General features: G+C 39.8%; 1 protein-coding gene and 1 long non-coding RNA gene across 23 annotated transcripts in view; one reads left to right on the plus strand and one right to left on the minus strand.

Annotated features, from left to right (window-relative positions):
- GALNT18 (polypeptide N-acetylgalactosaminyltransferase 18) overlaps positions 1–24,035 on the plus strand; it is a 328,676-nt gene that overhangs the window by 250,349 nt on the left and 54,292 nt on the right. For 6 of the 7 annotated variants that reach the window (XM_055723132.1, XM_055723134.1, XM_055723131.1 and 3 more), the window contains 4 exons: positions 1,627–1,810; positions 2,731–2,928; positions 5,383–5,497; positions 19,784–19,969. In XM_055723132.1, the coding sequence (XP_055579107.1) occupies positions 1,627–1,810; positions 2,731–2,928; positions 5,383–5,497; positions 19,784–19,969 (683 nt within the window). The remainder of the gene's footprint in view (positions 1–1,626; positions 1,811–2,730; positions 2,929–5,382; positions 5,498–19,783; positions 19,970–24,035) is intronic. The other variant, XM_055723135.1, reaches the window with a different exon arrangement.
- LOC106631402 (uncharacterized) overlaps positions 10,593–24,035 on the minus strand; it is a 316,586-nt gene continuing 303,143 nt past the window's right edge. For 15 of the 16 annotated variants that reach the window (XR_008734346.1, XR_008734342.1, XR_008734347.1 and 12 more), the window contains one exon: positions 10,593–11,354. This is a non-coding gene — a long non-coding RNA (uncharacterized LOC106631402). Of the gene's footprint in view, positions 11,355–21,670; positions 23,986–24,035 lie in introns of those variants that run through there. The other variant, XR_008734337.1, reaches the window with a different exon arrangement.

Consider the following 24,035-nt stretch of genomic DNA (forward strand, 5'->3'; position numbering starts at 1 on the left):
GCATCACGCCTGGTGGCTGTCTTTTTGAAGAGGGGTGAATTTAAGGAGTCTTTGCACTTGACCATCTTGTCCTTTCCTCCATATCCTCAGAGAAGTAGGTCCACTAAGGGCATGTCTTCAGGTTAGAGGACACCTTTTGAGACAGCTCTGTTCCTCTGTCAGTCTAAGAGAGGACACATCCATCTCCTTTCAAGGATGAACATTTACTGTGGCTAGTAAGGTGTGCCTGTTCTTAATTTTCTGTTACATTATCCATTCTAGTGTGAATGTTATCCAGATCTGTTTGAGGCAACCAGTTCCCAGAGCAGCTGGCTTATGTTGAGAAGCTACCTGTGCTCAGTGCAAAAATGCCCCCCTGACACATAGCTAGGAGCAGATTGCACAGCTAATGGTAGCAAAACAAAGGAAAAGGAAAGGAAGGTAGGTTTAAAAAAAAAGAACCATGTCGTATTTTACCAGGAGGCAATGTGGGCCAGCCAATGTGTCAGAAGCTGTACTCCCTCCCAGGGTGCTGACTTACAGGGTGCTGCTCCTTCCTCTGCTGGGCTCTGGTGCCACCCCCTGCCTGATGCAGCCTCCCCTCAGCTCAGTGCCCTGGGGCACTAGGCACTGGCCAAATGCAGAGAAAAAGAAAACTGCTGTTCTCTAGAGTTTTAAAGTCTAAATAAACTGAAAAGAAGAAACAGGCGTGGTGATCCCGTTTTGCAGGTGAGGAATTGAGTATGGAGAACTTAACTGGCTTGCTCCAGTTTTCACAGAAAGGGCTAGACAGAATTGAGCTTTTCACGCAGATTTTACGATACCCTGTTCAGCATTGTAACAACAGGAGCATTATTCTGCATGACAGCAAAGACATTTCTGGATTTGCAGAGATTTGGAAGAAAGGGAACTTAATAACACCAAGGGAATTCAGAGTGGTATCATGACATAGCAATGCTAATAAGGAATAGTAAACTGTTTCCAGTCAATAATAGTGAACAGCATATTTCAGCTCTACATATTGGAATTTCTCGTGGAAAGGTCTTTAAACCAGATATATGATAACTGCTTATTTAAAAGTGATCATATTTTAATTGGGAATTGTTCTCCTCCAGTACTTTTACTGGCCTTTGTTCTGCTGAGAACTTTTTAGTAGCAATAGAAAAGAGCTGTTGAAGTTTAGAAAGAGAAATGGAATAGGGATAAATAATTAATTTTATTATTATTTTTTTCTTGAAATATTGGTAAAGAAAGTTTGTGAACAATACTTGGGCATATATTTCTGGAAATGTAAGATAGTTATCTTGTTTGTTGCTACAGTAACATAGTATGCACTTAAGTAGCTGTGGTACTTTAACATGCCATAAAATAAAGCACTCAATCATAATGTTAAACAGTGGCAGGGTTCTGATGTCAGTCATGTAGGCTAAATAGTTACACCTAGAATTTTTTATTACTATACAATTTATGGTCCTAGTTTTTGTTTGCCTCCCTTTAGACTTGATACTTGAGAATTCTTACTAGTTAAATCAAGAGGGAGGATTTCCATGTATGAAGACTCCTGAAGGAGTTCTGCTGAAAGAACAGGTTTTTACATCTTGTCAAGCTGGCACTTCTTGCTAACAGTTAATTCTTTCTTTTCCACAGAAGAACTCAAGGAGAAACTGAAGAAGTATGTTGATGAAGTGAATGCCCGTAAGCCTGGTTTCATCAAGGTTGTTCGACACAGCAAACAAGAGGGGCTGATTCGATCTCGAGTTAGTGGATGGAGAGTAGCCACAGCACCAGTAGTTGCTCTCTTTGATGCCCATGTGGAATTCAATGTGGGATGGTATGTGTCTCCTTGAATATCTCTGACCAGGGGACCTTTTCTAAGCACTATTTATAAATTACTGAATGGCATTTCGCTTGCATATAGAGGGTGAGTTAGCGTTCTGATCTTTTTAATGAAGATTCAGACACAGTCATGGGCACAAGCATGAAAATATGTTTGTGCTGTGTAACATACCTAGATCCATTTTTATAGTATGAGTTATCTCCTGGTATAATTACAATGTATTTAAACTATATTGGAAAACTGCATGTTAAAACCCTCTGATAATGTAGCCCTTTACCCATAGGGGAAAATTAATCTTCTTTTAATTAAAAATATTATGTTTCTTTTATGTTCTACAGTGTAAACAAGGAAGTATAATTTTTGCACTGAGGCTGCTGCTCTGTGAAAAAGCACGTAACTAAACCCATGTATTTCACCTTGTTCAGTCTGGATTTAATATCTCTGTGCTTCTTGAGTAAAAAAGATGGTAAAAAGGCAGGAGCTTCTGTCCCTAGGATAGATCTATTATTAACTCTGATTTTGATGTCCTTGATAATATTGAGAGCCTGAAGTTATCATTATTTGGTAGCAAGGGTGTAAATGTTCTACGATAGGCAGATACTCATTTCTTCCATTCAGTAGGTCACATCAAGGTTAATAATAGGGCATCCTAGGTAAAATATTGCAGTGTGTTATTTTGGGGCAGAATCTTCTGTCAAAAATCCATCTCAAAGCGAAGGTAGCTCTGAATGGGTAACAGGTGTAGACTTTGCCCCTTCTGAAATATGCAGCTTAACCTGCTGTTTATTTGGGGGGTTAGACTAGATGGCATTTAAGAGTCCCTTCCAACCCAAACTATTCTATGAGTCTGTGATTTCCATCAGTGCTATACTTCTACTGTTAAAGACATAATCTTTAACACTTTTTTTTTTCAGGGCTGAACCGGTGCTCACTAGGATAAAAGAAAACAGAAAGAGAGTAATTTCTCCATCATTTGATAACATTAAGTATGATAATTTTGAAATAGAGGAGTATCCCCTCTCAGCACAGGGGTTTGACTGGGAGCTGTGGTGCCGATATCTGAACCCTCCTAAGTCATGGTGGAAACTGCAGAACACAACTGCTCCAATAAGGTAACATGCAGCTGTGACCTAGATTGGTGTGTCCCTGGCAATGCTCGTCTAGGTATCACAGATGGGGGGTGGTCTCAGCAGGTTTTCCTGACTGCAATGTTAAATTAGTTAAATGTCCTTGAACTGTCCTCTTCTGCTTTTGTCCTTGACCCCCACACATTCTTCAAGAAAACTGCTGTTTTCAGATCTTTTTTAAATAGGTTTCCTTGTTACTAGCTTGGGGCAAAACATAGCCACAGTGAAATGGTAGACTTGAATGCTCAGCAGCACTGCTTTCTCCAAGTGTCGTCTGCTGATTTAGTGGTAATAGGCCAGAAACAGAATTTGATTTACAAATGAACTGATCTGACAGTTGTATTCTTTATAATACTCATAGCTTTACAGCTGTGTTATGTCCTAGGAGTTAATGCTGGTCCGCTACAGTGTGTGAGCAATGGCTATATTAGATCCTTGCCTTGGTACAATCTCGCTCTGTACTTTCGTATCATGTCTAGAATATTGTTAGGCTGGTACAGAAGAAAACCCTTATCTTGGGGAGGAGAGTAGGTACCTCTGGATTCCCTCAGCAGCTCTGCTGAGATTCCAGACTGTTCTTACAGCTATGCATTCATACCAAGGAGGTCACTGGTACCTATACTCTCACTCTTTGCAAAAAGAAAGTGTGAAGACTGTTTTTACCACCTGCAAAGCAGAACCTTAGATAGTAGTAGAAGCTCAAGGGGGTAATCACCACCAGTCAGTTTCCACGCAGTCAGTGTAGGGGGTATCTTTCATCCAGTAGTTCAGTCTTTTCAGGCAGGCAGCTTTTTTCAGGCGTTGTCAGCTTAAACACTCTGAACTGTACTGACCAACATGTTGATCATTAGGACAGGCCCTAGAACTGAAAAGTAGGACATAAAAATTCACAGGTTTGCCACAGACATATATAACAGGGGGTGGTAATTGCCCCATCATTAGAAATGGTTATCGGTGTTAATGAACTCTGTTAAGATTATGAAAATGCTTTAACGTTTTCTACTAAGTCCTGGAGAGGCAAACCTTCTGTGTTAATTATGGTGACTTTTAAAATGAAAAGTGTTTAAACTCAGAATAAAGAGAAAATCCACTTTTCCATTTTACCCCAAAACTCTGTTCTATGTGAGGATTGTGGAGTGAACGTCCTTTATGAATATTGGATGTTTAGATTTGTTCCCCAGCTCTTTCCCTGGAGCCTTTTATTTAGTACAATACATTCCATGTGTGTACTGGATAATTAAAATGAAGAAAAATTGTACTGATTGATGGCTTCTATCATGCCTCCAATATGCTTCTGGAATTCTAACAAAGGGAAGCAGGTACTCTGAAAAATACTTCTAAAACAACACCAAAAGCAAAAGTACTTTGTCATAAAATAAGCACAATTTTTGAAGTGACGTTAACTGCTATTTTCTTCATTAATAAATACATCAGAAACAGCCTTTCATTGTTATAAAGTGGGTACTATAGCACTTCAAGTTAAAGGTTTAAATGTGTAGATTTCTGTAGAATTGTACAATTTGCGATTAAGACGTCTATAATCTCTTTGAAAGCAGATGTCTACACTTACTGCAGCTTGAATGTTCCCAGTAAGTGCAGGATGATTTTCCCTGTACTGCTAATTAATATCCTGTTGCTACCATAGTTCCCGTTACCAGCATAATAATCAGAAAAGACATTTTTATTTCTTGCCATTGTGGATTATAAGGTAGAAGAAAAATGAAAAGGCCAAATTCCTCTGTATTGTCCTCCACTGCATCTCATAGAGGTAAAATTGTACTCTTTGTGCCTGAATTCTTACCTTCGTAAGATTAGCTCTGCACAGTAGAAGTTGGTTGATTCGTGTCATGACATAAAACAAGCTTACCGATTGAGTAAAGATTTTTGACTTATTTAAATTTGGCTGAGGACAATGGGCTAATGTTGCAGTATGCTGGTAAGGGCAGACATTTCTTGATTTTGTATTACAAAACTTTATCTGGATGTTCCTGTTCAAGAAATAGTATCTTCTTTTACATAAGCTTACAGACAAGCATTCTTAGCTGTAGATGAACCTGACTTGCATCGTTGGGTATCCTTGTTAATAATTACAGACAGAAACCTGAGGACTTAGCAGGGACAGAGACTAGAATGGCTGGTGCCTCAGAAACAAATTTGAGGCTCCTGGCTCTAGTATTGTTAGCACTGAATTCTTAGCTGTCCTGGTGAATATGTATGTCAAATAATTTTGAGTCTGTTTTCCTTCAATGGTACTTATTTCACCATAGAATCAAGAACATTAGAAGACAAAGCTGAATAAATTTGTTTGAGAGACACCTCTGTAAGAATTTGCCCTGATGCACAATTTGAACCAGCAGTTATAAATATAATCTATGTCTGAATAGTAAAATTGTTCATATTCTATCTGCTAATTTTGTTGCTGCTGGTTTATTCTTCCAGAAGTCCTGCGTTGATTGGATGCTTTATAGTAGATAGAGAATATTTCCAAGAGATTGGCTTACTGGATGAAGGCATGGAAGTATATGGAGGAGAGAATGTGGAGCTGGGAATCAGGGTAAGGAACGTGACCAACCAACACTGGTGGCTTACATTTAAAAATACAGCTTACTTCTTTTTGCAGGGGGAAAAAACAGTCAAAAATGTATGGATGATGGCATGCAAAGGAGATCCACAGCTCTGCAGTAGTATAAATTGTATTTTGGTGGGGCGGTGGGGGGAAGAGCACAAACTCCTGTATCTTTTTAAAGAACTTACCTGGGACAAGAATAGAAATACAGAATTTGGTATTACTCATTCCTTCAAGTAACAGTGCTAGAATTCTGCAGAGATGGTACCTAAAACTCCCTGCTTACCTGTTATCCTAGATTCAGTAAAGGAGAATAGTTTCTCACAGGCATAATGGGAAAAGCCTTTCTAGATCGCTTGGTTAATTTGAATTTGGAAAATCATTATGGAGCAAACTGGAATATATAGGCAGTTATGCTACCTTCCCTCTGGAGGGAAATTAAGATATTTGTAAAGTGCGTAAGTGGACATACTTTCTTCTTCCATCATACAGTCTTCATCTGTTTACTATACGCAGTATTGGGTGTGATTTGTATACTACTTTCTGTGTCTCTTCACAGCTAAATACCATTCTGAAAATACAGTGCTTTTCTGTCTGAGGATCTTTCAGATTTTTGATCCAGGAGAAACTCTTAGATAGGTGGTAATGAAAAGTGGTATGATGTGTGTTATAAAATTAAATTCTGAACTCTGCTATGAAATGGTAGTGGAAGCTTGTATTTTGTGCTTTTTAGTTGCCAGAATAAAAGCATACTATTGTACAATATCAAAAAAACAAACAACAACAAAAAAGAATTTATTTTGAAAATACAGAATCCTCTGCTGAGACTGACAGATATAACAAAAAATACTCATTTTTACTCTGGGGTCCTGAAATTCTTTTTCTCCCACCTGTCAGAGATAAAGCGTTATTGCAGCAAGACTGAAGTGCAGATCCCCTCTCAGTTACATCAGATCATGGTTTTAAGGAAAGAGAGAGAGAAATGCAAGTCTGCTGCTTTTATTAACACCATTCTCCTCACTGTGAGGGCCAGAGAGAGCCGTCTTCTGTTCCTGAAACCTGATTTTGCAGCTCAATGTTGCGATGAGTTGAAAATTAGTATCACTTTGATTTTTTGTTTCTTTTTTCAACTGACAAAACTATTGTCTCCTTGTGTGAGCAAGAGGAGTTTTATCTAGTTTTGCATCATGAAATATGTGCTGTCCAGTCTGCTATACTTAGCCTTGCAGAAGTTGATTGGGAAGAGCACTTTGATAGGCAAGACCAAGAGAGATACAAATCTCTGCGTAATTGAAACTCTGGAGTAGACTGGATCACTGGAATAAGGCCCAACACTTCTCTGATTTCCTTATGGCTTTTTGTCTGTCTCCAGGGAAGCAGTGCCTGACCTACATAAAATACTTTCATCTGTAACAGATTGTAGTGTGCAAGGTAGCATAATGTATGCTGCCTCGTCTGACTTTATTCTGGCTTGGATCTGTGTTCCTGGCTATATCAGAACAAATTACTGAGAGGTAATGAACAGATTTTTCAGCAGTTTATTACCAACTCTTCTCACAATTCTCAGCATATCCCAGATAATACCAGGATGAATATAAATGTACAGTGCAGTATTAGAGCTTCTGGGAAGCACAATATTATGTCTACAGATGTTAAGCTTGAAAAGCAAGCTCCTTCCCGCAGCCACCTGCTTCTGGTGCACACATGGGGCCGTACACCGTGTCCTGGCAAAATCCAGGTGGCTGCTTCGAGTGTGCTCTTGTATGACAGTGGGCAGCCATGTCATTCCCCTGCATCCTAAGCACTCATCCCTAGAGGTGCAGCTCCAAGGGGTTGTCTTTCATTTCCTTTAGACAGGGCGATGTGGAAAGCTGTAGTCAGCAGGTGATTTCAGGCCAGATGGTCTGTCTCTGCTGCTGAACTACGTTTTTGTCTCTGCAGCACCAAACAGCCATCTCTAGATTACTTGCATTGTTTTCAGCTGCGAGGCCCTTGATGAATCACTTAATATAGTCATTGTTCTACAAAAACTACATTATAATTACAGTATTAGTGCAATAAATAATTTTTCCATTTTAAAACGGTGCTTTCCAACCCATGACTACGGATTGCTCACTGTGCTTCATCTTTCATTGCCATTTTCCTTTTTTAAGAAATATCTGGTTTCATCTAGCATTCTGCCGTGTGATATGCATTATCACATAGGGGTGAAGAAGCAGGCGCTGCATGCTGATATCCAGGCTAGCCAAGAAGTAGGATGTTGTGTATCACATTTTCTGATATGATGGAGCTGCTACCTAGTGAAATTTCCTTAATTTTCTTTCATAGCCTGAATTTCTAAGCAAATTTCACACAGCCTGTTTCCATTCTTTGCAGTATTTAGGCACTGGAAGTAAATTCTTTCATTGGGAAATTTTATGTAACAGCACGTAAGACCAGATATCTGCAGGAACAGGAGAGGTTACTTTCAACTACAGAAATAGCAACAAGAGTCAGGATCATTTGAGCTACCTGTTTATCTTAAACATGCTAAGCAGAGCCTGGTCCTGTGTCCTTATATTACTAATTTTGTTCCAGAGGATGTAAAACTACTGTGAGCCAAGCTCATATGCAGACCAGCTGCAGCAGCATGTGATGACAGGACTGGGTGAATTGCTGTCTGTGCCTGTGCACAAATTCTTGTTTTCGTTTTGTTAGCAGCTGCATCTTCAGTGATGTGAGATAAGATTTAATTTCCCAGCTTAGAGGCTTCTGAGAAGCAAAGTCTACCTATTTAGGATTTCTTTTCATTATAAAGGAGAAACCATTATAGTGTCTTCTAAAATTGTGAAATGGTTTGGTTTTGGCTGAACTGATGGAATTTTCACTGTGAAGGGACAGAAATTAGACCCTGATGAAATGGAGACTTATCCAACTATCCTGTCCCAGGAAGTATTTTTGTCATCTCATCATCTGCACAAATATTTAGTTATTTGTGTTACACGAGTGCAAGAAAATCCCCAACTATTGGAAACTGTATCTGAAGCGTCCATTGCTGGTAAACCGTACCAAGCTACAGAAAACAGGTCTTTGATTGGAGCATTATTCTCTGTGACTCTAGTGAATTAGTTTCTCTACTCAGTTCTATTTGTCTCTAATTTGGTGTATTATTTTAACTTTGAAGATTTTTTACCCTTGTCTGTGGCTTTGTAATAGCATTTGTAAAATATTAAACATATATTATTAAATAAATATTAATAGAGTTCTGTTGCCCTGAGCTAGAAGCTGACAGATGAGTTCAAAATATGAATGCATTTTGAATCTTAGAAGCAACACTGTATTTTCTCCTCAAGCAAATATTTTCTTGCAAAGCTATTTTATTTTTTGCCCCATAAGAAAATAAAGGCAGGCTGGTTGATGTAAGACTTGACAGCATCCTTTTTGAGCAGCTCAGTCACTTCATCTGAGATTTTTGAAAGATTCATTTACTGTGCCCCAGAACCATATTCTTAAACTCACTTTAGGATGAGTAATACTTCTTTGTGGTTTATGTTCAATCATTCCCAATTGAATGGACTTAAGCATGCTTTTAAGGGACCAGATCGCATTTGGAGGGCAAACTGGAATCACATTGCTTATCCAAGAGACCAAACAGGAGGTGTGTTGGCAACTGCGTTACAGCAGAAACAAAACGCAAGTGTAGATCTGTCGTTTCTCACTGTCATTTAGGCTCTGCTTCTGGGTAGTGCTTGCACAAGCAGTAGTTGTAGTTACAGTAGCCCCTACAAATCCATCGCAATCAACTGGGTGCAGTCAATTAGATCCTGCATTAGATTGTTCAAGTCTAGTTTTCAGCAGACTTAAAAGGCCTATGCCAATCATCACTGAAGTCAGCAGAATTTCAATCAAGGGCAAGCCTGTAGCAATCATTTTGTCTTTTAAAGCAGCCTACATGTTTGATAAAGCTTCCAAATATCTGTTACAACAAAGTTGTTTGTACCATTTTTAGGGATGCTTGAACAAATATTCAGTGATTTGCCTCAGGTCGCAGACTTAAGTCATCATCAGAGTCAAGGGAATGTAAGCCCAGGCTTTTACTTAGAGTAATTATGTATGTCACAAAGACTTTGTGCTTGCAGATGAATTAGTGTTCACAGGGATATAATGGCCCTGTTAAATGGGTAAGAGAAAATTTTGTTAGAAGGTAATAGCCCTTTAAGGGAAAAGGAATGGATCTTGTTCCCACTAAACAACATATCAAGACTTTACATCAGCTGACCCAGGAGGAAAATTGCATTTATAGTTCAGACTGAGTACAGCACACTACTTTTATACTGTATATTGCCATAGTGCAATTAGTTGTATTTGCAATAAAATAATATTGTAATAAATGTATCTGCTTCATTTCTGGTTAGCCTGGCAGCTTTCCTATAGAACTTACGTGTTGCTGATGCTTTTTCTGTTGGTGGAGAAATAGAGGAATGCATTTTTTGGACAGAGATGAGGAAATGAGTTACTGGACCAGAAAATTGTCCCAGCGTTCTTTGTGGTGTTGTTCATACAACAAGGTCCCTCTGTTGCAGAGCAAGCAGACATGAAGTCTGTCATGCCTCTCCCTGATCTATTTTTTCTCAAATTCCAGAGGTGACTTCCTTTTTGCTTGCTTGTTTGGGAGTGTGGGTTGTTTGTTTTTTTCCTGAAGGTGTGTGTGGTGCTAACTACCTGTCCTTTTATCTCTTTCTTTTTTAACTTCCCCCCACCCCAGCTGCTGGGATCATGATTCTTCATTGCTGACTAGTTAACCCAGTCTCTCCCATACGGTGCATGGAAGCTTGTTGCTGGCTTACATGTCCAGTCATTACCAGTCCAAAGTGTTTGTGTATCCTAAGTGTTTCTCACCCGAGATCCCTGTCTTATGCCCTTGCAAAAGTGTTCTTTTTGATAATCACAAGCAAGTGCAGATGTTTACATGTGCCCCAAATCTCTGTATTCATCTGAAAACATTTTGGACTTTTTCCTCTTTCCCTAGAAGCTTCCCGAAATTTACCTGCCAGTGTTTATAGTACAGTCCATAAATTATATGAAATCATGAATATATCACATGTAAATAGATGTCTGTTTTTATTAAGGAAAGCCTCTGTACAGTGTACAAGCTAGGGTGTAGTTTCACAACACATAGGCTTAAACAGCTACGCTGATTTGTGTTTTCTCCTTCCTCTCCTCCTCCTCCTTGCCATCCTCGTTAGCACTCTTGCAGCACACCGGTGCTTTGGCACTGCCAACGTAGCTGGCTGCAAGGCCACCCCGTACCCACTTTCTATGAACACCCCCCGTTCAGAAGTAAACCTTGACATTGTAATTTATTTTTTTTTCAAGCTGACAGGTTGATTTTAATATTAATCAGTTCATGGTTTACCAAGCTGCCTCACAAACTGTTGTGTTGGAAAAATTGAGTGGCTAGTGCACCAAGAGGTGGAAAGGACTGGGAGGGAACAAAGAAACCAAGAGGATTTTTCACCGAGCTGCTGTGCTGAGGAACTGTTTGCACAGAGAGCGAGCGGTGGGATATGCCGTGTGTGCATAGCATCCTCTTTTGTCCTTGCTGCCGGGTCCCCTTTCACGGCACTCCACTAAGCAATGTAGATATTCCCAAAATACCCTTCAGGAGAATGAATCTAGATGTCCCCCATTCTTGCACTGACAGCTATCGTCACTTGCTGCGGTCTTGAAGCCATGTTTTCACTTGATTTTATGAAGTGGGCCATAGCCCTTCCCACCGGGGAATGACTTGCTGTACAGAAAAATTCCTGAGTGTATGATCATGGTGCTGCTCAACAGTGCTGGGTTGATGTGCCAAGGGGAAGGCCTGAGAAGTACAAGAATAAGAATATTCTTAGTGTCTGCTTTTAGGTAAAATTTAAATACTGCTATTTAAGGTAGTGATTTCTTTTTAACTTTACATTAAAGCTTTAAATAGGAAGATGTCTATTTTATTTTTATCCATTTTGTGAATTAAGAAGAGACCCTTTCTAGACTGAACTCTGCAAGAAAAATTTGTAAAGATGGACCAAATGTTACTTCTTACAAGATGTAGCCAATGCTTTTCATAGCCCACACGTTCACCAAGATAAACCCAATTCTTCGACAGTGTCAGTATGGTGTAAGTACTTGCCTCACGCCCTGTATAACCTGTAGTGGCTTCTCAGCAGGGCCAGAATTATTGCTAAGGTTGATTTTGTTTTGGAAAGTACCTCACTGTGTTAACAACCTGAATCCCAAGATGACACAGACTAAAATTCTGTATTTACAGGGTTGTAATTCCAACAGGAAAAAAACCACCACAGCCTCTATTGAGAATAAAATAAGAAATGTCATGCCTCCAAACAGGTGCCAGTCATGACATCAACAGAAGCTGTCTTTCTCTGGCTTGTTCTGGTTTTGTGTCAAACCTACAGTGGAATAATTGGCTTTTCCCCCCCTGTTTTGCCCATGAATGCCTCAGCAGGTAACCTGCAGCTACAGCATGTGTAATTATACATACAGACAACATTACCAGTGAATCATTTTTGTGGTTTTGCTCTTTCTGGGGAGAGAACATTTTATTAGCTGCTCCCACAGGAAAGCAAATGATTGATACAGCACCAGCTAATGCACGGCATCCCTGTACCCTACAAGGAAGGAGGATGAGGCCTTGAAGATTTCTCACAGATATTTTTTCACTGGTTGTGCCTGTGTGGTTGCACATCACCAACTGGGCAGTAATACGCACATCTTGACGTTTTATGATAGAAAACTGTTTATACTGGTATGGAAAGAAATAAAACAGTTTCAGGCAACATGCATTCACAAATCAGTGGACCCAGGTGAGATGCAAATTAATTAGTGCATTATTATAAGACAGTCTCATGTTTAATATGTTTCTGCACTTCTAAGTCACGGCATGGTGGCAATGCCATTGTAGTTTCTGGTATAGCAATTATTCATGGCCTAGTCTGTGAAGATTCCGTATTTGTTTTAACATGATACTGAGGTGAGATCTCTCTAGAATTTGATTTCATGGAGAGTTTTTAGTACTCCAAGACTGATTTAGTAATCTAACAAAGATTAGAGGAAGACCAGTGAGGAAGAGGAAGGGATTGCTGTGGTGTAACAGAACTGACTGGATGACTGGGATGGATTCTATGATAAGGTCACCTGCGTAGTGGATGAAGGGAAGGCAGTGGATGTAGTTTTTTGGATTTTAGTAAGGCTTTTGATACTGTCTGTCACAGCACCCTTCTGGACAAGTTGTCGAGCTGTGGGATGAGCAGGTTCACGTTGTGCTGGGTGAGGAACTGGCTGAGGGGCAGGGCGCCAGGGCTTGTAGTGAATGGGGCTACGTCTGGGTGGCAGCCAGTCACTGGCGGTGTTCCTCAGGGTTCAGTTCTGTGCCCAGCCCTGTTCAATAGATTTATCGGTGCTCTGAGTGCAGGAGTTGAGTGCACCGTGAGCAAAATTGCTGGTAATGCCAAACTGGGAGGTGCTGTTGAGTTTCTTGAGGCACAGGGTACCTTGTAGAAGGATCTAGATGTCTAGGAGTATTGGGCAGTGATTAATGGGATGAAATGTAACAAGTCCAAATGGCAGACTCTGCACCTAGGACAGAGTGACGCCGGGCACAAGTACGAACTGGGAGAGGAGTGCTGGGGAGCAGCCCTGCAGGAAGGGACCCGGGGTGCTGGTCAGTCAGCAGCGTGCCCTGGCAGCCGGGAGGGCAAACCCCACGCTGGGGGGCATCGAACACAGCATCAAGAGCAGCGACTGTCCTGCTGTATTTGGCACCTGGAGTGCTGTGCGGTTCTGGGCCCCACAGTTTAAGAAGGATGTGAAGGTCCTTGAATGCGCCCAGAGGGGGGAACACAGCTGGTGAAGGGGCTGGAAAGCATGTCCTGTGAGGAGCAGCTAAGGACTTTGGGTTTGTCTAGTTTGGAGAAAAGGGGGCTGAGGGGTGACCTGACTGCTCGCTACAGCTTCCTGAGGAGGGGAGGTGGAGAGGGACGTGCCAGTCTCTTCTCCCTGTGTCTAGTGATAGGGCATGTGGGAAGGGTTCAAAGCTGCCCCAGGGGAGGTTCAGCCTGGACATCAGGAGGCATTTCTTTACCGAGAGGGTGGTCAGACACTGGAACAGGCTTCTTGGAGAGGTGGTCGATGCCCCAAGTCTGCGAGTGTTTAAGAGACATTTGGATAATGCCCTCAATACCATGCTTTAACTTTTGGGCAGCCCTGAACTGGTCAGGCAGCTGGACTAGATGATCGTTGTAGGTCCCTTCCAACTGAAAATACTGCGTTCCGTTGTGTTGTGTTCTGTTCCTGGTATTCTGGTACTACTGATCAAGTCTTTAAGATTAGTGCAAGATTAGATCAGGTGAAGTACAGCTGTGGTAAGGGAGAGAAAGCTAAAAACATAAAAGACGGGCAGTGCAGTAAGTTGCTCCATGAATACTAAACCAGTGGTGATGTGGTTATTCAGTTTGCTGCTTTTTTGCCTTTTAAGATGAAAAGCTGTTTCTTTTACTCTTCCTATTCATGACTTAAACTGGGCAGTGTAGTGATTTATATGTTGGTTATTGCTGTGCCTAGCAATGAGATAGACACGTTTGAAAGAGACCTGAATGAAGCACATGCCTTTAGTGACCCTTGAAGCCTATTATCTCCTAGTAACAAAAAGCACAGAGTCACTCCTGCAGTTGTAAACCAGCAACACAACATTGGGTTTGACAATACATTGTAAAAGTTTCGCAGCTCATGAAGACAGTGCAAAATTAATCCCTGCAGAACAAAACAATTTGAAAAGAACATAATAAAGCAATTAGCTAAAAGAGGAAGGAAACTACTGACAATTTAATATGGGAAGAATATTTGCATGTATTTTTCAATGAGTGTGTTTTATAAAGGCACAATTAATGCAAAATGAGGCCTATGAGGCAATTAATGATGACTTCAAAAGTAAGATTTAAGGGATAATTTACATTTAAAAAATTGAGAGCAGCTCCAGTTATGTTAAAGCCTTTTATTTCCTTTTTTAAAGTATTTTAGATTGTGGGGGTATATTTCTGTAGGTTGCTTAGAGTTTCACGTTAAGAGTATCAGCTCGATTATGGAAACAAGCTATTCTCGCGCACAAATAGATAAGTTTACCTGAAAAGGCTTATATGATGATAAGAAATAGAATAGTTTTCAAAAACCTCACAGGGCTTCAGTAAAACAGATGAAGGAATTTTAAAGATATCTCTCTCCAGTCTCTGATTTCTCTATGCCTACTGTTCTGAGCTGTGACTATAGGCAGTCCCTCCTTGAAACGAAGTTGTGCCTCGATTTCCCACCCCGCAGGCATACACACCAGTGACATGATGCTCTTTTCCAGCCCGTTCAGCACTGGGAACAGGCAGTAAACCAGAATCATGGCTTCAGTAAACAGTGTATTTTCTTTCTGTTTCTGTCCATCTATATTCTCATTTTTCTAATCCTGAATTTATGTGACTCAAGCCAGAACTCTGCATTTAATTCTATTGTTTGGGCAGGCTTCTTCAATGGGAGGAAGCTATTTGAGACCAGTGGAAAAAGCAAAGCTGTGCATGGCTTCTTGCTGAATTTGGGAAAGTTAGCCAAGTCCATCAGTACTTATTGTCGCTACTGCAATTATTTAGTGAAGATTATCTCACTTCGGTGGAGATATGACCTAAATAAAGATTAACATATATCCAGTAACATAAATATAAATAAAAAAATGCCCAGTACAATAAATATTTAGTAACATATATAAATAGTAATGTATTTCTAGTGAGTATAGTTTCTAGGTTGAGACAGACAGATACCTAAATGTACGTGACAATCCAAAGACTTTCAGGGTGCAATCCAAAACCCACTTATTGCTGCTGAGAACATGAACATTGATGTCAGTGGTCTTTGTATCTGACCATTCTCTCTGTACCTTCTGCAGTTACCTGTCAAGTTGCCAAAATAAAAATGCAGACCCGAAATAATCACAGACTTGGCTCATGGTATTGAATAAAAACAGTTCATTCATACTTGCCTGTAAAACATCAAGCTCATTACTGGTTATCAGTAAATGATTAATGGTAATGACAAAGGTTAACAAGATTCACAAATATTTTTGCTTTAAAGTGTTCCCCAAAATATATTTTAAAGATATTGGTGACTGTTTGTTTGTATCCACAGTAGTAATTAATTCACACTGACTGTTACTATCTTCAGGGCATCTTTAATGGGTTCTTCTAATTTTGTCATTTGCAGATTCCACAGAAGCTAGAAATTGCTTCAGCTTTTAGGGAACGCAATTATTAAAAAGTTTTGTTTGCAGTCCAAACGAAATGATGGTTTCAAACATGGTCACATCAGTTCTTGGAGAAACTGCGTGATCTGTGTAAATTTAATGAATGCAGTACATGCTAATAAAGTGCTCAGCATCATGTAGGGTTTATTTTTTTTATTAGATTTAGCTTCCACAACTTGAAATGAAGTCAGTCATTAAAGAGATAAAAAGAAACGCTTTTAATGGAGAAGTGTTCTATCATTTCTATAATGAAGTATAAATTAGATATTCAAGAGGGGATCAGATTCAGAGTTGTAATTGTTTTGATTAATTACGCAAATTCTAATATGTTTAAATGCAATAGAAGAGGATTTGGAATTAAAAATAAAACTAAATAAAAATGGAGACCCTTGGTCTAGTGAAGTAGATTTTCCAGATGTGAATGGAACTTGCTCTAAAAAAACTATAACCAGCTTTAGATGTTTCTAAGGATGTGTGAGTCACCCATCTCCACCGCACACTGAAGGCTGTACAAACGCTGTCGCTACTGCCCTCGTTTTGGTGGGAACGAGTGCGGGATGACAGCATAGCAGTATTAGGGCATACGCCTTCGCAGAATCCTTAAGGAAGCCATGTGGTGCGTCACTGCTTCAGTAGCTGCCTGGCTTGTGCCATCCCGACGGACCACCCAGTACTTGGGTCCTTTACTCTTTTAACAGAGCGAAAGTTACAGCGGATCTGTTGTGCCCCCACCTGTGTTCTCTCTGCAGTTTTAAGCATCTTCTGCTTTCCTGGCTCTTCCAGTGCAAAGAACATGTTTTCCGTTTGCTCTGTGGGGCTACTTTAACCTTGATGAATATAAACTCACACAGATGTAGGGCTGCAATTATAGTTTATGTGTAAATGTACTTTCAGTAAATTAACAGTAAGAAGTGCTTAGAGCCTGGACAAATTCTTCCCATGAGTCATAACAACTGAATATTTAAAAGGGAGGCATGTCCCTGCCCCTTTTTCTTTCTCCAAATAGATTATCAGTATTCATTTAATGTTCTTATCTCCCACTTGTTTTTCTTAGTTTAGGTGATAGGCTTTGCTGATTTTAGTCTTTCAGCTTTTTAAGTGTTAGAAGTTGCCTTGGCATTGCTACTGTCCCTCTCCACCTTGAATTTTTTAATGGAATTTTACTACCTTTTACTACTGATGAAGGAACCCTTTCAAGAAGAGGAAGCCCTCCAAGCCCTTCTTGGGACTATACCAAATGTATGTACCTCCTCAGGAAATTCAAGAATAAAGAGCCCTTTCTGAGGTCTCTTGGAAGGAAGCACTGAAAACACACTGAACTGGATTCTGAGAGCTGAATTCTGGACAGGGAACTCCAGTTGGTGTGTTCTTCACTTGATGTATGGAAACTGTTAGCATAGAGCTCTAGTCCAGCCTTGGCACATGCTAATCAGATTTTCATGAATTGCAGGACATTTTTGTTTAGAAATAATGGAATCTGTTTTGAAGCTGTTTAATACAATCCACCTGTTCTGTCAGTGTCTGTATTGACAGCTCCCTCTTAGCATCAAGTTTTTAAGTGAATCCATTGTTCTTGCAGAGTAATTAATTAGTGTTTGGAAATAGAACAAAGACTGACAGTGTCTGAGAGAAAGGAGTGGCCACCAGGTATGATTAATTGGTGTTTATTCAGGTAGTGGGTGTTATTTACAAACTATATTAAAGACTTTGTCATCTCAGGATGTTTTTTGAAAACACATATGACTTCATTATAAAGTCAAATTAGATTTTACTGATTACTGAATCAGTACTAAAATTATAGATGAGTCTGCTTTTCAGATTTTCAGATCCTAGAAAATTACTTGGAAATTCAGCTTATTATAGGTTGTGAATTTTTGGCTCAGCTTGTTGTCAAGATGGTATTCAGACCCAGCTCTAAAAATCCCACAAAAGATTTGGTGTTCACATGTTGGACTTGGATCAAGGCCATTCGTAGTTAAAATGAGCAAAGATGAGGCAGCACACGCAGTATGTGAATTGTCGTGTCCTAGGCTAAGTTATGACCATCTCTACATCTTCCTTGTCTTTTATGATACTAATTTAAACAGTGTGCAGTGAGTAACTCTGAATCAATTTATAGCTGGATGTCAATGCCGTGCTGAGAAACGGGCTGGACTGAAAGCAGGCATTGTGTGAGCAAAGCCTGGTGATATTTCACATTTAATCTTTATTAGGAAGTGTAGTCAAACCATTTAGAATTAGATGTTTGACAAACTATTATTTTTGTTAGATCATTAAACTGGATTGCTCACTGTATATGACATCTAGAAAGAAAGGACGCAAATGCTGTTTCCAGATTATTTATTTTTGTGCCAGATCAATTGCCTATTTGTTTAAAAATATTTATGATCATCTCAGTTTTGCTTGGATGTTGGTAGTGGTTATGTTTATTTATTCTTACGGGTTTCTAAGTTCTGAACACAGAGACATGCTGAAGTCTGTTCAGCTCCCTTCTCTACTGTGCAGCAGGTTTACGGGATAGCTCATCTTCCAGAGCGCTCTGAAAACCAAGGCTCTATCTCTTTTCCCAGCATATGCTGAATGCAATTAGGCACTTGTTCAGAAAAGGCTTTGTAAACACTGAACCCACGCCACATTTTCTGGTCTCAGGAGCTGCCAAATGCCTAAATGCTGTATTCAAGCCAGATGTCTAAATTTATAAAATGAATGACTGAACAAAGTGCCTCCTTAGTAGAGCATATGACTATAGGATGGACAGACCTGAGGGGTCTGAGATCAGCTCCAGAACATGGTGTTCTGCCAACCCACATCCCTGGCCACCAGGAGGGAGACCAGAATATAGTCTCTCCTGGATTAGTTGCATGAGGAAGGAGCACGCTTGGTGTCATATTTTGCTCTCTTGGTATGGGATACCAAGCCTCGGCAATCTCTGCTAGCAGGACTGTAAGGTAAATTCCGTCACTTCTCAGTGAGTACGCATGCCTCTGGGACACCGAGGTACTTGTTCAGCAGGATCAAACAGAGTACGTCTGGGTTTTCACCTGAGCTGCATCCACGTGACCATTATGAGCGGGACGCCTTGATCTTGTTAGGAAGTTTACAATAATACAAGATACACAGAAAAAGAGCTTCCATGTAAAATAATTCAAGTAAGTACTTCACTGATTGTCAAGACTGCCAAAGTAGTTGTCTCTTTTGCTAAAAGCAGAAAGAGACAAAAGCAGAAATAAACGTAAAACTTAGGTTCAACATTATGGATGTTAGCTCAGCTGTGGTAGTGGGCAAAACTGAAACGCACTGGAGCAGGTACAGTAACCTACATTATAAATGTATTATCATTTTTGAGAGTAGTCTGTGTTGAAGTTGTTCACAGTACATTTTCACCAGGCAGTCTTAATCACTCCCTCTCGAAAGAAATAAACCTGGTCCTTTCTGAGCTATGCTTAAAACAAAGCACAAGATGGATTTATATTCCTAGTCTTCCTAGAACCTGAAGCTTTAGTGATTTTAAAAAGTTTATTTGCTTAGTTTCCCTTTTACGTAAGGCTGCCTAGTTCAAGATTCTGAATAGAGCATGTACGCACTGAGATCGACTGTGCACAGTCTTAACAGAAATGCCTTCAAGGCATTAAAACTTGAACCCAGATGCTATTGTTTTGGATTCCCTATAAATGATTTTATTAATCTTGAGAACAGCTAAATTGATCCAGGATGACTGTGGTGAGAGGCTACTCGTAATGTAATGATTCTACCATAAGGTTAAGTAGTACTGATAATTCATGGTAAGGCAAGGTGTAATAACTCTCTCCTCTTACAACTGTCTAAAACCCCCCTCTATATAGTCAAATAAGTTCCGCATAGTTACTCTCCTTCATAACAATAAAACAATTTCAGTCTATTTATTAAAAGACAGCAGTGGTGTAGGGAGCTCTCACTAGCAGAATGTCTTTTTTTTCTCCTAGGTATGGCAATGTGGAGGAAGTGTTGAGGTTCTGCCTTGCTCCAGGATTGCCCACATTGAAAGAGCACATAAACCATACACAGAAGATCTAACTGCTCATGTCCGGAGAAATGCACTAAGGGTGGCTGAAGTCTGGATGGATGAATTTAAGAGCCATGTCTATATGGCATGGAACATACCCCAGGAGGTGAGTCCAGTGTTTGCAGTCTTTGGCTTTAGATCCTTTTAGGTTTGGTTCCTACTCTGAATTTTTATTTTTCTGCTAGGATTTTGTTATTTGCGTACACATATATATGTATTTATGTCTTATATATAGGTATAAGATATGCCTATACATACACACTTATATAAAAAAATATATTGTGTCTTATTCTAGAATAATTTCTTTATCTTCAAATTATCCTTACAAATTATCAAGTTCATCATTCTCGCTGATGACTCTTCATGGAGATTTTAATCTAGTAGCTGCAGAAATGTGGAAAACAGCAGCATCAAATCCATATTACACACCTTATTTTGAATTTGAATCTCTCATTTACTATCACAGAGAGCTATAATTCTGCCACATTTGTGAGGGGAATTCTGCCAGGGGCCAAAGGGTGTTAACATCTATTGATTCAAGTGTGAGTGTTTCACTCTTGAATCATTTCACATCAGAGTAAGGTGGACGTCATGACAAACTGTAGAATCTAGCTGCAACTCCCTTTTGGCCTTCTTGTCCAGATTTCTTTTCCACAGATGAGCAATGGCTGGTCCATTATATTGAAAAGATAATGTTGGACAGCTAACCTGAGAGTTCAGTTTGATATCTGACTGCAGTTGTTCCTCATCTCTGTAGTCAATGGTATTTTGGCTGTGAACTGTTAAGAGCTATAGTGATCTGAGAAAGGGCAACTGTACCTGTTCTGAAAAATTTGCAGGATCCATGCAGAATAGGTTGTTTCTTTGATTTAGAGTGCAGTTATCATCAGTATAGAAAAAGCAAGTATTCTAGACTTAAATGAACTTGGACAGTTTGTTTTTTCTTTTAAAATTTGTCTGAGTGATTTTGCAGCTGTTCAGAGAAACTCATTTTGCTGCCATTAAATAAAATGCCGTACTTCGCCTTTAATAAGGAAAAAAGGTTAGAAACCAAAACCTAGCTAGATATATGAATACTGATGTTGACTCAGCTGGTTTCAATAGTTTCCTTTATCTCTCATGGTTAAAAACTAGATCATTTTGGCAAAGTGGGGAAGTCATTGTCCTGTTTTTAGGTTGCAGAATTAGCCACATAATATACCATGGAAGTGCTAGGAAAAAAATCCTTTATGACCTCGTATAGGGAAAGGACCTTAGTCCCATGCTCACAGAATCCAAGCTACCCTTTAAGTGTCCCTGTTTTGAGTAGCTGCACAGCAGTGCATACAAGAATGAAGACATTTCTAGAAGATAGGGTCACTTTTTTACATCAAAACAATTTCAAATGAATTTTATTTGTGATTAGCCTGATAGATCTAAATTTCAGTTTCTATTTTTATTGTTATTTTCCTAAAGATTGGTTGATCTTCATTGATTGATTACATTTCATTTTTTGACTTGCAAACATAGCATTAGCACAAAACTCAGAAGTCCCTTTTGCTAGACAGGATATACAGTAGTATACACGTATTTGCATAATATTCATCCAGAAATTATGGTGGTGGTGCCTAATCTTGTGAAAAGTTGAGATCTCAATGCAATTTGGAAATCAGTTTCGTAAAGAATATGAAGATAAGTCATTATTATTATTTTTAAATGGAAATTTAACAATAATAACACAGTCTCGACTGTGCCGATAGATCAGAAAAAAATAAGCCTGTTATAATAAATTTTAAAACTCATTTATTAAAGGAAAAAAATACATGTTATTAAACAAAGGAAAAATAAATGCAGTGAGTGGATTGAACCAGTTTCTTCAGGTCACAAAGTGCATCAAGGTGTTTTCATGGTAGATGTTGTACTGCTAAAACTGATGTTTTGTATAGTCTTGAAGAGGAATAACGAGTTTTCTTACTACTTCAATCTCCAGTCATTTTCCCACCACAAATGTACTAATCATTGCACTGAACTGCTTGAATAAATTGCAATGTAGATTATACTCTCTTCATCTTCACAAAGGCTACTGCTGTCAAACCGTAGTGCAGAGTTAAAAGCTGGAAATGGCAAGCACTAAATCAGCTTTTAATGGTGGTAGCCTCTCCTGCAATGTAACGAGATGCCTCTGTTGTTGGGAGAAATCTATCAGTATGTATGTACAGAACCTGTAGCACAAAGAACCTTCATTTGTATTTCTCACCACTGCAGAAAACCAAATAAACACACACATGCCCTCATACTTATTTAAAATATACTGGGAAACAGCTTAGTTTTCACAGTTGTAACAGGCTTGTAAAGCTGGATTCTGGTCGTTGCCTAGTAATTGCTACAGGATGTTCAGAGACAGTGTGGCACCTATGTGACCATCAGAAGGTTTTCCTGTCAGATGGCGTCTGTGACTTACAGCTGGGTACATTCAAGTGTTCACCCAGCTTCTGTCTTTTGCCACGTGGAAAATAGGGAAGGACTTAACAGTGTTGGGGCTCTGTTTTGTCTGACAGCGTGACATGTGCTCGAGTATCCCCAATCAGTTGTGTAATTTGAAGCTGTTCTAAGCATCTTTGTGTTCATCATGCGAGGCCTGCTGCCGAGAATCAGGGGAAGAGCTCCAATGACCTGGGAATTCCTTTTTCTTTCCCATGCTAAACTTTGTTAAGTACTGAACTGACTCTAGAGCAGTAGGAAGCAGGTGCATGTTTAAGGAAAGCCTTTGACCTTTTTAAGGGAAAGAGGAAAACACAGTACAAAATTATAGTCCCAAGCATTGCCATTGAATTAGTCAGTCCAAGGAAAACCTACATCGTTAGTGGGAATCCTTTTTTATTTTTTTACATCAAAAGGTTAGAAGCAATGCAGGCTCTGCTTGGTATAGAAACATTAGCAGAAAGAGCGAGTATTCAGTGTAAAGCAGCAACCTAAAAAATAATTTAACCCTTGTGGGACACTTCCGATACAGACTTGCAGTAGGCAGGGAGCAAAGAAATGGTGGATGAGAAAGGCTGGGATGGATTAGATCAAACTTGGATATCAGATTGGACGGCAATATTCTGTTTCATCTTTGCTTACCTCAAAATCAAATGAAAGGTGAAAGACCAAAGAGGGGCAATTTTCAAATCAAACCTAGTTTCAGCTTAAGCAAAAAGACGTTGAGATGTCATTGTGAGAAACATGCGGAGAGGACAGACAGATAGCATGGCCAAATACTGGTACGCAAGTGGCTGACTGCAGGAGTAATTCTCTGTCTGGAAGCTGATGAACCAGTGCACTGGTAATGGGCTGTGTAGGTAATAGAAATGTATTCAGTTAAAACAGTCGGCCTTTCCATGAAATATGTTATTCTAAAATGTTAACCACAGGACCTGTTTTTTTCCGTGGAACAATTCCCAGATCTCTGAGAAGCCCCGTAGCCAGATGTTTCTAAAGGGTTTAGTCTTTGAGAGCTAATAATCTAAAGGAGTTAAGAGTCATTTGGCAGTGTGCTGTGACTGCCGCCTTGGGATCTCTGTGGGTGGATCTGAAATACCAAGGGTTTCAAACGGGGATCTCAGATACCAGGGTGATTCCTGCATCATAACTACTTAGATAAATAGATTCAGAAAAGCACTTAAAACCCAAAGGAAAGTTTTTTTCAAGTCTCAGAAGCAAGAACTGTGCTCTCCATGTATGCTCCCTTATGTTTTGGGGTTTGTTTTTCACTTTTTTCCCCTCCCAGCATGTTCTCAGCTTTGGGGAACACACTTTATTGTTGCTGGTGATAGAGCCAGTGTGCTACAAGCGAGCTGTTCTCCAGCTGCATGGGAGGATGTGATTACTGAGGCACCAGATGCTCACTCTTACCTTACACAGTAAACCGTGAGGAAACAAGCGTTGGTGCCTGTAGGGTTGCATGTGAAAGGAGCTGGGATGCACTGGACCAATTTAGTACCTGATCCTAGGAAGCCTGGTTAGTGCTGGCAGTGGAATGTCTGTGTGCTGGCATCCTCCTTTTCCCTCCTGTCCATGGGACGTGGACATGCAGGATTTGTCCATGGGATTGGTTGGTTGTCTTAGAGCAGCCTACAGCATGTTCCTCTGTCCAGTCACTTGCTAGGAGTGTCAGGAAAAAAGCATCACTTAAGGAGTAGTTCCACATAAAG

The sequence above is a fragment of the Falco cherrug genome, chromosome 10 (genome assembly GCF_023634085.1).
Source record: "Falco cherrug isolate bFalChe1 chromosome 10, bFalChe1.pri, whole genome shotgun sequence".
In the NCBI taxonomy this organism is placed as follows: Eukaryota; Metazoa; Chordata; class Aves; order Falconiformes; family Falconidae; genus Falco; species Falco cherrug.